At 38.7% G+C, this 13,002-nt stretch overlaps 1 protein-coding gene across 2 annotated transcripts in view; it reads left to right on the top strand.

Moving 5' to 3' along the window:
- The window catches only part of CLMN (calmin), a 96,882-nt gene extending 84,628 nt beyond the window's left edge, over positions 1-12,254 (top strand). For both annotated transcript variants that reach the window (XM_080396257.1, XM_080396258.1), the window contains exons 10-13: positions 88-266; positions 2,006-2,066; positions 3,078-3,139; positions 4,635-12,254. In XM_080396257.1, coding sequence (XP_080252383.1) covers positions 88-266; positions 2,006-2,066; positions 3,078-3,139; positions 4,635-4,788 — 456 coding nt within the window. In that variant the 3' untranslated portion in view covers positions 4,789-12,254. The remainder of the gene's footprint in view (positions 1-87; positions 267-2,005; positions 2,067-3,077; positions 3,140-4,634) is intronic.
- The last annotated feature ends 748 nt before the right edge of the window (positions 12,255-13,002 follow it).

Raw genomic sequence — 13,002 nt, 5'->3', positions numbered from 1 at the left:
GCTGCATCACTAAGATACATGGAAGGGCTTGGAAGGATGGGGAATCGGTCTTGTTGACTAATGCAAAATGTTTCTTACTTTCAACAGACCATAGTAGAGCACCTTGAGGATTTATCAGTAGCCATAAAGAGACCAGAAGAAAGTAGCAATAGGGAGGAAGAAGGGAAAAATACGATTGAAGAAGACCTACAGGTCTCAGAAGTTGCCACTGCTACTCTGTCACAAGATAAACTGGAAGAAATTGCTGTTTGCCAGGAAATGACCAGGTATTTCATACTGACATTGTCTTAACCTAACTCAGGGGTCCTCAGACTTTGTAACCAGGGGGCCGGCACGCGGATGCAGTGGCAGGCAGCCCTCTGCGGCTGCTTGGTTTCCCCCCCCAACCCCCGGCAGGAGGGGGTCAGGGGGGGTTCTTTAAATACCGGGGGCCAGATTGAGGACCCTGGGGGGCCGTATCTGGCCCGTGGGCCATGGTTTGAGGACCCCTGACCTAACTGGTATGAATGCCAGGTCTTTTGAAGTGTGCCCTGCCCACTGGATGTTTCCTGTAGACTTCTTTTAGGAGCAGTGTATCGGGACTCATTGGCTTCTTCCTGTGTTTCTCTTGAACATGAGTGATTCAGTGCCAATGGGTCTTGATTTGACTTTACTATACAAACTTTGCTGTACAAAACCCAACTGGAACCCCAGTGCATTTTGAACACAGCAGTGTTATAACTATTTTCCCAACAGAAATAGTGTTTTGTAACATAGATGAAATAACCTGTGTGCATTGTGACATTACATGGACGCGTGACATTGCTCCATTCCAACAGACATTTGTTGGACTTTTTTTCTGTCTATGAACAAGTGAATGAGATTGTGGTAGGCTGACCTTGGCTGGCCACCAGGCACCCACCAAGCCACTCTCTCACTCCCCATCCTCAGCTGGATGGGGGGAGAAAATAAGATGACTAACTCATGGGTCGACGTAAAGGCAGTTTAATGAAAAAAAGGCCACATGCTGAAGCAAAGCAAAAGGAGACACACACAAAAAAAGACTAACTGTCTGCTTCCCATCAGCAGGTGATGTCCAGCCACCTCCTGGGAAGCAGGGCCTCAGCAGGCATAGTGCTTGCTTCAGAAAACAAATGCCTTAATAATGAGAGTGTGTGTGTCCAGCTGTCAGCTTCTTCCTTTCTCTGATGATACGTTATGTTATATCCATATCATATGATGTTATATGATCGTAACATGATATGATATGGAATATACCTCTTGCCCAGCCTCAGCCTACTAGCCTTTGGGGCAGGGGGATTGGAGCAACAGCCTTGGTGCTGTTCGAGCACTGCTTAGCAACAGTCCAAAAATATGGGTGTGTTACCAGCACCATTCTAACTACAGATAGAAAGCACAGCGCTATAGGGGCTGCTGTAGGGAAAGTTTACAGCACCCGCACCCCAGCCAGACCCAGTACGGAGACAGCTAATTTTACTCCATTCACCTGTGTTCCCTCTTACATTATAATTTAGTTCTTATTCCTCAAATAAATACGTTTATTTGAGCAGGACATGAACTGCATGGCATGAAGCATTTGCTGATGCTTATCACTACAGCACTTCAATGAATTTGAAAGAGTTTGCTTAGAAAAACCCATTGTCTCCTTAACACTTTCTGTTCCCTGCAAGGTTTGTCAATTTTGGATTTATAGAGACAGCCATAAAACCTCGGGTATACTCTCACTTAAATATCAATGATGTCAAAGGTGCAAAACCCCTATAAAATTTTCAGAGAAGGGTCCAATTTGAGCATATGGGTTTTTTATTGTGGGTCAATTTTCCAAAAGCTATTTTTTATCATGTTACTGATAAATTCAAGTCCATATCCTAACACATGCAACAAAGCATATTTGTGGTTTTGCATAGCTTAGAACTAGCATGTGCAATTGCAGTGGCTCTCTTTGAAGTCAAAACATAGCTTAGCTTTAGGAATTTAAAAAACTTTGCTTTTACATGCATTTCAGAACCAATGACAGTGACTCCAACACTTATCTCCGAAAAAGATTTCCTAATACTTCTGAGGAGGTAAGTATGTGGAAATTTACCTATCACTGTTTCTCTGTCTCTCTTAAACTGCAAAAGTTCACATACTGTAAGAGCGTCTACTCTATATATAAAGCTCTGCGATAATACAAAAGCCCTGTGACTTCTAATAAATATAGTGCCGCATAGCTGAAATGCTTTACTGAACTCTCCTAAATATATGAAACTGAACGTTATTGAACCTTGAACAAACCGACAAATTAGCACCTAATACAATTAAATCTATTGTAACTCTGAGGCTTACTTTGTTCTAACTGTATTTTGCATCATTTTGCTTCTTTGAAGCTACCTTTATTTGCTGCTCCAGTGTCTTTTAGTTTGTGCATTCTCTGTATGTATATTGGTGTCTTGGTCCCGGTCCTGCAAAAATGCTGGGTGTTTCCCGAAGTGCACTTTTTATGAAAGACTGGGCCCTTTCCCTCTCCTTTGTAGTAGCTGTGTATTGTACTATCTCAGTAGCACCAGCTAACCCTAAAAGAATTTTAGTTGTAATGTGAAACTGCATCCTTACTGGCAAACGTAATTCATACTGGTTTCTGGAGAGCACACTATACAAATGAGCTCTGGATTTTCATATTTTAAGTCAGAAGGACGGGACAGCATCAGCAGTCTGGGCACACTGAGCAAGGATAGGAATATGGCTCTTTTCAGTACAAAATAAAATTCTGACCATCTTAGAGTTTTAAAGAAATGCTGCCACCAGTGTTCAATGAACGGGGGTTTCACACAGATGCTTTGGTTTTGCAACACTGTCAGAGCTACTAGAAATATATATGAATAAGGGGAGCTTCATTTCACAACTTTTTTCCTTTTCTGTGTGTGTTACCAGACTGCAGTGGTGGATGTGCTAGCAGGGAATAAATTTATAAGCACACTTACATTTTATTTGAGCAAATGTTAGAGATACTCTGCATAAAATAAACACAGTTGCCAACTTTGAGAAATGCTGAATTTTAATTTTTTTTAAAATAATCTATTCCTTGTTTGTTTAAGGCAATGTATGGTGTAAATGAGCAGAAGGTGACAGATATGGGTGAAAATCCATTAATTATCAGGTGAGTCATTCTTATTCAGACAAAGCCTTTGGCAAGGAATCCATAACTCCTAAGTACTTCTAACAATGTTACAAAGGGAAATGAAAATTAACCATAATGGTAGAGACTGACTGGATGTCTTGTGTAATGGCTCAGAGTCCGTATTTCCCACAGGTGTAAGGTGTGAAACTTCCTTACTGCTCAGTCTCCCCCTTGACTAAAATGCGTTTTCTTGACTTGAGAAGAAAGATTCAGCTGTCTAAGAAAGACCGTGAGCACTTTCCCCACTTGGTGGAGATTTCACACCAAGAAAAGAGTGGGAGGACTTCAAAGATGAGGCCCTCTGGCAGTGATGACTCTTTCCAGGTTTAGAAGTCTGTCAAGACAATATTTAGTATGCTCAGTGCTAGGGAAAGACAATACTTCAGTGGAATTCTGGCCTCTCCTTTTTAAAGCACCCAGGAGTTTTTATAATTTGTATTTGTGTTTAGTTTAGACTTAGGGTGATGGATCCTGAGCACAGCGTGTGTATCTTTTTGGTATTAGGTTCTATGTATCTGCAAGAACCAAGGATTGCTCTAGGTTTTCCCTCTCAGCTGATACTGAGTAGTACCTCCCAGAACTTCTAGATAAAATGATGGTTGCATTTAAATGCAGAAAGCACACAAAATATTATCGGGATCCAGTCCTGATCTCACTTACGCTTCTGTTAAAAAATTCATGAATAGCTGTTTGCTGACCACTTGTGTAATACTCAAGCATGTATCTGAGCAAGTAGGATGCCCCAAACTAGACAAGACTCACAAAAACAGGACAAAACTCAGTTTTCTCCAAAAGTAGATTAAAAAATAGCCTACCAGCAGGTGATCATACAGTATTATAAAATCGTAAAATGAGTGTACCATCCTGTGCCTTTCTGAGACCTTTTCTTCTCTTTGTGAGAGCTCAGTGGCACTGGCAGAGTCCATCAGGCTTTGCCCTTATGAACTACAGCTGGAATTTTGGAAAGTTCAAATTTTGGAGTTGTCCTACAAAACCTCAACTGCTAACTGGTTTCTGGAAGTCTTGGGCTTTTTCTGCTTAATGTTCTGATGTCTGATATGAGAAGCTCTGAATGTAGATGATTTTGGGAAAGTGTACCAAGTCAGATACAGTGTATAAGTAAAATTGTGAAAGTGCTATGTTTACTGTTCTGAATATAAAAGGGCATCTTTTTGACTGATGGAAACCAAAGGACTGTACTGTAACAGCATGTATTTAAACTACCTGAGAATTTGCCCAGAATTTTCAGAGGATTAATTGCTACGTACATTGGCTCCTAAGGGAACACACTGCTGAGGCCCATTATGCACCTCCTAGTCCAGCTTGGACTCCAACTGCCTAGATTGAAATGGTTCATTAAACTGCTGTCTTTTAGTCCATCCTCTGATCTTTACAGTAAATATTAACTCTGTGTGTGTATGTGTGTGTGTGTCTTCTTTTGCCTGCCTCTTATCAAATTCCCTCCTGTTTTCAGGAAGAAAATGGACTTGGAAGCAAGTGAGACTCCAGCACCAACTCATGAGATTACTATCGTTGACCAGCCAGAGCTATTCTACTTCATCATTTTCTTCTGGGTGCTGGTCTACTGCCTTTTACTTCTTCCACATCTTCTTAGCAACAAAGTTTAATCTCTGTGAGGTGGGGAAAAATAAAGGATGGTGGCTGGATTGCTTTGTGTATCTGCATATGAATATGCTCCTTCAGGTGAAGCACAAACAGAAATGTAGGACCTGGTATTTGTGTTCATTATCAGGTTGTCCTCAGTTCCTCTACTGTTGTGCTATGACAGTGTCTAAGCACATTTTATATTAGATAATTGTGTACATATATATAAAAATGACCAGATTTAGTAGACGCAATTTTGTACATTTGTGCCTTGCTTTATAAGATGCTAAATAAACCCAGATAATTATCAGTAGAAATATGAACAATCCAGAGCTCTAGTCTTCAAAAATCATTCTTCTGGCTTTGTTTAGTTATGTAGGGCCAGACAGCTGTGGAAGAGGGGTGGTGCTGGCTTGCCCATGAATCTGGCCCACCTACAAGGGCAAGGCTAGAAATGCTTTTTCACATTTTCCATTGAATTCTTTGGAAGAGCTGGAGGCAGAGCAGAGCTGCAGGTGGTGGAACATGCCTACCCCAGGAACTGATTACAATTCCAATGGCAATCAACTGGAGCAACAAAATCAGGTTGATGGTTTATTTGGGTAGGGGAGTTTGGGTTTTTAGAATCTAAATTCATTTTTATCCTGCACCTTTTCTTATGTTTAATTCATGGGAATAAGTTGGGTGCGGAGAAGCATTAGAACAGACTGTCCGGGGAAGTGGCTGAGTCACCATCCCTGAAGGTTTTTAAAAAACGCGTAGATGCAGTAGTTAGGAACATGGTTTAGTGATGGACTTGGCAGTCCTGATTTAACTGTTGGACTTGATGATCTCAAAGATCTTCTCCAACCTAAATAATTCTACAATTCTATTCAGTGTGAAGAACATACATGCTAGCTGCTTCTTAGGAGGGATCATATGGGGAGTCTTGGCCCAGAAAATTCTGTAGTGAATACCTGAAGAAATAAGACTTCTTGTACATTACTGATGGTGGCCATCAAGAAACTTTGCAATTTTTTCAGGAAGAGATACCATGGTTTTGGTTTTGTTTTTTCTTTGGTTTTTTTTTTAAGTACCTCACTGCTTCTGAGGCTGTTTCTTCTTTTCTCTGCTGTTTTTACTTAGCAGACCATGTGGAGATATCCTCTCTTTTGAAGATAGAAAAATAATAATAATTTGCTGATAGTACTGTTAAGGCACAAGTGCATGGTAAAAGGATTAGAAATATCCTTTAAATGCCCAAATCAATAAAGAAAGAAAAGACAGATATAAAATCAAATACAGAGAAATGCTGACAGCTGGCATTGACTTTCTAGGGCAACTGAAGAGACTCCTGTGGCTTGTCCACAAACATGGTTGAGCCACTTCTGCATCTTGTAATTTTTGTCCGCATCAGTGATTACTTCAGGATATTTGGTTTATGATTTTTGGCAGAGAAGGTGTACCTGTGCATTACAGGATAAAAGAGAAGTCTTCAAATTCAATTTGATAGCAGTAATTTTTCTCTGTGTGATTTTTACTGAAGTCACTATTTTTCATCAGGACATTTTTGGTTTCGTAGTATGCTTTATGAGACTACATCATGTTGCTGCATCCACCTGAAAATTTGCAAGGTTGGCTGCAATGTGCTTCATAAAATGAGGGGTTTATAATTTTCACTGAGCAAAAGTTACAACGCATGGCTGTAAGTTTTAAATATTTTGTTTTAGCATAAGGCGTGTCTCTGCCCTGGCTTAGTTTTCAGCTGAACTAAGAACTTCATTTATTTGCAGGTACCTTCTGTAGTCATGTTATCTGCTGGGATAATCCTAACTGTCCATCACACTTCATTCTTCTTCATAAGGTTTTTGTTTCCCTGGGATTTTTATTCTGAGCTGCAGTTAGAATTCAATAGCAGCAGTGCACGGCAGGAGATCTTAAACATTGAAGATAAATTTCTGAACCTCTTTCAGTCAACAGAAAACTGAAATCTTTCCTATTCTTTCCTGTCACCATTGACTAGAGCTGGATTCACCCCACAAATCTAAAAATAAGATCCTTTGTGCTTGGTGAGGAACAGATCTAAACTTCCCAACTTAATTCAGTGTAAATCAACATATGCTAAAAAATTATCTTTCAACTTGCTGATGAAAATGTTCAACATTTTGAGTCATCTGATGTTGTGATGCAGGAACATGTTTGTGCTTGTTGATGATGACAGTGATATTTTCTTCTGAAAGAAAACCTGTATTAGAATTTTTGAAGATGCTTTCTTCATACAGGCTTAAATATAACATTGAAGGGCTAGTGCTTTTTCTCTGAAAGAATGAAACAATACAAGAAACTTTATATCTTTATCCTAAAACCCAGTGAATACCAGGCTTGGGGTACAGCATCTATTTAATAGCAGCAAGTAGCAATGCACATTAGTTTGGAGCAAAAGTGTTGGCAGGTTTTCATTATGTGCCACTCTTCACAGGCTCCTTCGGTTTATGACAACTTTTTCTGAGCTTTTTTATCTTACTCTCTGGTTCTTCCATGTTTCTTAGTCTTCAGCAGAGATAATCTGGAGTAGGATTAGTCTCTTAGACGCATCCAACTCACGGAACTTTACAGCTATCAAAAGTTCAATCAAGTGAAGTAAGCTCCCTCCTGTCTTCTCTCCCTTCTCCTAAGAGAATTAATCAGAAAGTCTTTGCATGTCTCATCTAAACAACTGACGTCCATAAAGAATGGAAAAGTGAATGGGAATGCACTGATGCTGACAATTTCATTACACAGTATTTTCTTCCAATAGGAAGAAGACCTAGGGTTTTCCTTCTTACTTCCCACTGATGAACAGTGACTGAAACAGTGAGATGGGTAGTTTAAGTGTCAAACAGCATGCAGCAATTGTCCTGATCATCGCAGCTAATGTTTAAACTAATGTATGCTTTCCAGCGCATACCATTAAGGGATGGAGATTGTTCCTTCCATGCAAAATAGCTGAAAAGAATACTAAATTAGTCCATGGTACTAGGTATTAAGTTGCTTGCCATATCTGGGCTGGTATGGTTGTGGTGCTGCTATAACAGAAGCAGTGTACCTTACTCAGCCATTCCATGGGTGAGAAGATCCCAGGTAAAAAGCTAAGAGTGATTATACGGGTATCGTCAGCTGTGCATAAAGAGACTGAACTCTTCAGGAGTTTTGCCATTACTTGGAACTGCAACAAATAACATCTAAAGAAGCAGCAGCTTCACCCACTTAAATTGACCTGTAAACCTGCATCTCTTCTTCCACGCTGCAAGATCCAATCCCTCAATGCAAGTGCCCCATTCTGAAAATGATGCCTATGGTTGGTCTTTGTGTCCTATTCTGAGCTATTCAGTCTAAAAGCCTGATTGTGAGGCATTCACTATGTCAAAGCCTGATTTAACTTGCTGGCTAGAGGACTGGCTTGAGGTAGTGGAGGTTTTAAAGGCTGTTGGGTAATCTGTCATGTATCCATTTTCCAACAGATATGTGCACTGTCTGATTAAGGAAGTTTTTCCTGAATTTTTGTCTAGGATTTTGGAAAATGCTAAGCTTGAACTGGCGCATTTGGTATTTTGATTTAGCAGCGGAGTTCAGATACACAAGGGTACCAATCTGCTAAGACCCTTCCTAAAACCCGTTGTTGTTGAGCAGATGTGTGGGTAGCATATGATTGTGAAGTGTAAGTGTCAGGAAGTGCTTGAGGATCACTGCGTAAAGGACGTTTGGTGTTCACAAAAGCACCATTAAAGACTGAGAGACATCTATAATAAGATGGTTCAATGTTACTGTAGTCATGTAACTTAACTCCAAAATGTTTCATTGGGATTTTATAGAAAGTGCAAGGAAAGATAAGCTGTTAAAGACAGAACCCTGCTAAATGTTTATGGGACAGATGTCTTAGAGTTCGAGTTAAACAGTCACATAATCTACAAACTGAATTGAATATAGCCTTTGCTAAATTGTAGGAAATGATCAGTGCAAAGGTAGGGCAAGCACAGATTACAGAAAAAAAATGACAATCACTTTTGTGCCATGAATATTTTTGATGGATTGAGCTCTAAAATGTATTTTTATTGAGTTTCTAGATTGTAATGAATGTGTCTACAGAATTTTATGCAAAGCTTGAGAGTTCAGCTGTTTTAAAATGATTTTTTATATAGCAGTGATTATTTTATCTATATATTTAATAGAACTGTAAAACCATTTTAAGAGTACCTGTAAAATTCTATGTATGTGATATGATTATTTATTAATTATGACTCATGAGAATGAACATTAAGCTATGCATTGCTTGTGTCATCCATAGAAAAACTGGAAACTGCAAAAAGCAGAAGGGTTTTTAATGAACAGTAGACTTGAAAAACATGGGAAATGATTGAATACAATTGTGTGATTCTTAAAGCTGCATAGCAATGTGTCATTTTGTGATGTTAAACTTTCAGCTAAAGTTGCAAAATATACTGAGTGATTAAGCTGCTTTCTTCCATTAAAGCTTCCTGAGGCTGAAATTTCTACATGTCGATATTTGGTGTTTAAACACACTTAAATCCTGTACATCTTCTGGAGACTCTCAGTTTACTCCAGCTCAGTATGACTGTAACTTCTTTATCCAAGTAGTGCTCCACTGAGTTTACACGGGTACCATGCAAAACCCAGTGGGTCTTTTTAGGGTTTTCTGCACCAACCCCCACAGAATCAGAGCTTTAGAAGATTAATTTGGCCAGTCTATGTGGCATCATGTTCAGCCATCTAACAAGGTAATAGTTATAATAGTGCATTATCACTCACGCTAGCTTTAAGTACTTGGAGTCCCTTCTTGCCAAGCGCAAACTTGAATGCATCCAGTGATGTGTTCAGTTCCTCTACTTCTGTGGAAGTCAACACAACCCATCTGTGTGCTAAGCACACGCTACAGGATCTGGCCCTGAGGGGACTTAAATTGACCATAATCACATAGGCCAGGAAGTAGCTGCAGCCTATGCATGGCCCCTAGCGCTGGACCCCCTAAAATCCAATGTACCCAAACAATGCCACTGAGTTCCGTTAACCTCATTGTACATGTAGCATTTGTTTGCCTAAATTCTGTGGTATTAACCCTCTTTTTCTTTTAGGATGTTAACTTCTACTTCTATTTTTGCTTAAGAGAACAGCAGCGGGGAATGGATGGCTGGAAGATGAGGGTGAGGTTACAGGCTGGAATGTGGCCATGAAAGTTGCCAAACCACTACAGCTGAAAGCCCTTGCCCTGACATTAGGTTGCCTGCTGTTTCCCATTGAGCTAATAGATAGTGGATCTGAATGGAGGTAAAAAAAAACCCGAGTTTTTGTATTTCCACACTGTGCAGTTTTTTGTCAGGTAAATAACGTCAAATTCTTCCCTCAGCATACCACTCAGAACACTAATTTACAGCTGCCCAACTTACATTTGTTCATGTTCCAGGTCTGCATCTAAAGAGCACTTGCAGTATGGCTTGTTCCAGCCCATGCTGCCCCAAGATTGTGAAGCTGCTCATGCAGGAGGATGGGACATATAAGCACATTAAATGATACAGAAAACTCATATTCTGAATGGGATAGCTTGCTTACTATCTTTAATGAAAATAAAAGGTATAAAATAATATTCTCACATGCTTTTATTTTCACTATATACCTTTTATTTTCAAGTGCCATGTTCATATCATGGTTATCTTAACTGAAACTGTGGAATATCAAAGTATTTCTTTCCTCCTCTAAATGTGAGACATGGAAAACTTCCTTCCACCTCAGTGGCACTTTTGATGACTCCTTTCCAGGCAGCTGCTACTGCTGATATGGAAAAATGAGACCTGTGTTATTTTCTCACCATGACGGGAATGTCTAAAGTTTATGTCTCTGGAATAGAAAATTTCCCCCTGGGTGATTAATATACTTCTTTCTTCATGAAAAGTTTGAAGGGGCAATAAAAATAAATAATTTTAACTCAGAAGTACTAAAACCTACCCTTCCAAGAATGGCTAGATCCTGGCCTTCACTGCTGTGTTCAGGTCAGGTAATATTTTATTCCCCAGATAGTTTCATTACTTCCATTGGGCCTTCCTGGAATCTCTTTGATTCACAGAACAGATCTGCTCTGTGTCCAAGGACCAGTTTATACAGGGGGGTCCTGATCCACAGCCATTATTAGGACTGTAACTGACAATCACCATTGTTTAGTTAGAAATGACTGGTCTGATTCAAATCAAGTTATATTAAATATAAATATTAAATCAAATTATATGCTGCTTATTTTTGAGAGAAATAATGCCATCACTTTTTAATGCCAAATAACTTACACAGGTCAAATAAGTCTATTTTTATTGTAATAAGAAGTTCAACTTCTGCTTTTGTCTTGAACAAAGCATATTTAATAGGCATACCACTGTGCTATTGTATTCTGCTGTGTAAAAAGCTGAATAAACTGTTTTACCTTTGTGATTAATGTTCTCCAGTTTAAAATGTAATCTCTAAAGTGCTAGTTTGCTAAAGAATTAATGAAGGCCTTTTATCCTGAAGAAATCATATGTAAGTAAGGAATGTAATATTTTAAATACATGTTTCTCTTTGGCAAGTGGTGAGGAATGATGGTTATTTAAACAAGAACAAATGCTGGGATGATTTGAGTGGTATCAAAAGATATACTGAAGGAGATGCATTTTTTCGTACTTTTGAATACATTTCTTCTGAATGCTTTCACTCAGTGGTGTGTATTGGATGTTTGCACTTGTTGCTCAAAGCTAATTTTTGTGAGAAAGAAATATTTTATTCTGTATAGTTGGCACACTAGAAAATGTTTTTAGAAACTGTTATGCTGTAATAAGAATAGTATTTACTAGTGAATAGTTCCAATTTATTTTATAAAATCTCCAATTTTGAAATAAATGGACAGGCTTCCTGTATATAATCTGTTATCTGTGGGTTTGTCCTTTTCCTCCCTATCTTCAAAATTCTCAGTTCAGGAGAGACAACCATTTTGTTCTTACTTATTTCTTCATTATTACTATATATGTTATATATTTTATATATTATGTATTTTATTATGTATTATTGTTATCTATTTATTAATTTTCATGGTCAGAAATTATATTCATATCTTAGCTGAGACCTCAGTAAACACAGCAAATTAATGAAGTGCATTGTTTCCCCACCTACCCCAAAAAGCAACTTTTAATGTTGAATAAAGAATCTAAACTTTTATTCTGATCAACAAACAGAATGAATTCTGTATTTTTATAAAGGTGAAGATGTAATAATTTATTAATGCATATAAATGCCATGTAAAGGCAAGCCATGAGAAATCTTACAAAAACAGTTGTGCTTAATTACTTACTGTTCTTACAATTCAGTTTATCTGGCCTGTTTCTATGCAAATGTTTAGACTTGCGGATTAGTAAATTACTAGGTGCGGTACTGATTCCTATTTACTGCGTTCTTCCCTCTACACCTTAATTCCCTTTGCAGTATATGAGAAAAAGAATAATAAAGTACAACAGAGATTCAATACAGTTCAGAATCAGCCTCATGATGTATCTCCTGAAAAATATATCTAAACTGGATAAACACAGACAAAGAAAACAGTATATGGGGAATGGGGTTCTCTAAAAGTTTGGTGGGTATCATGCTTGAGGAACTGTAAAAGTTCCTCTGTTCCTTCTACAAAATCACATCTCACATGCTTTCAATGTGTTTCTCACCACGCCTGGAGTAGCTGCTACCTGCCTATTGGACCGTCCTCTCCCATACCTAATCCTTGTAAGTAGTAAGAGAATATTCATAATGCTGTTGAGAATTTGGGATATTTGGGTCCAGTCCTGTTAGCAGTACTGACTTACAGAATCATAGAACCATAGAATGGTTTGGGTTGGAAAGGACCTTTAAGGATCATCTAGTCCAACCCCGCTGCAATGAGCAGGGACATCTTCAACTAGATCAGGTTGCTCAGAGCCCCATCCAACCTGAGCCCGAATGCTTCTAGGGATGGGGCATCTACCACCTCTGCATTACTTTAACTTTAAAAACTCTAGATACAATTTGAGACCAGTAGGTTTTATTGGTGTCATGAATGATACTAGGTGGAGGACAAAATGTTTGTGAATTTTTTTAAATTGGGTTAATTTTTTTTTCAATCAACAATGTGGTTAGGAATTTGCAAGTGGACTGCAGGGGATGAAGTTCAAATATGCAAGATGAATCAGCTCAGAAGGTGGGAGTAGAGTAAACTTTTA

The sequence above is a fragment of the Falco punctatus genome (assembly GCF_963210335.1).
Source record: "Falco punctatus genome assembly, chromosome: 7".
NCBI lineage: Eukaryota > Metazoa > Chordata > Aves > Falconiformes > Falconidae > Falco > Falco punctatus.
Note: the sequence above shows the minus strand (reverse complement) of the source record. Positions and strands in the feature narration are given on the sequence as shown.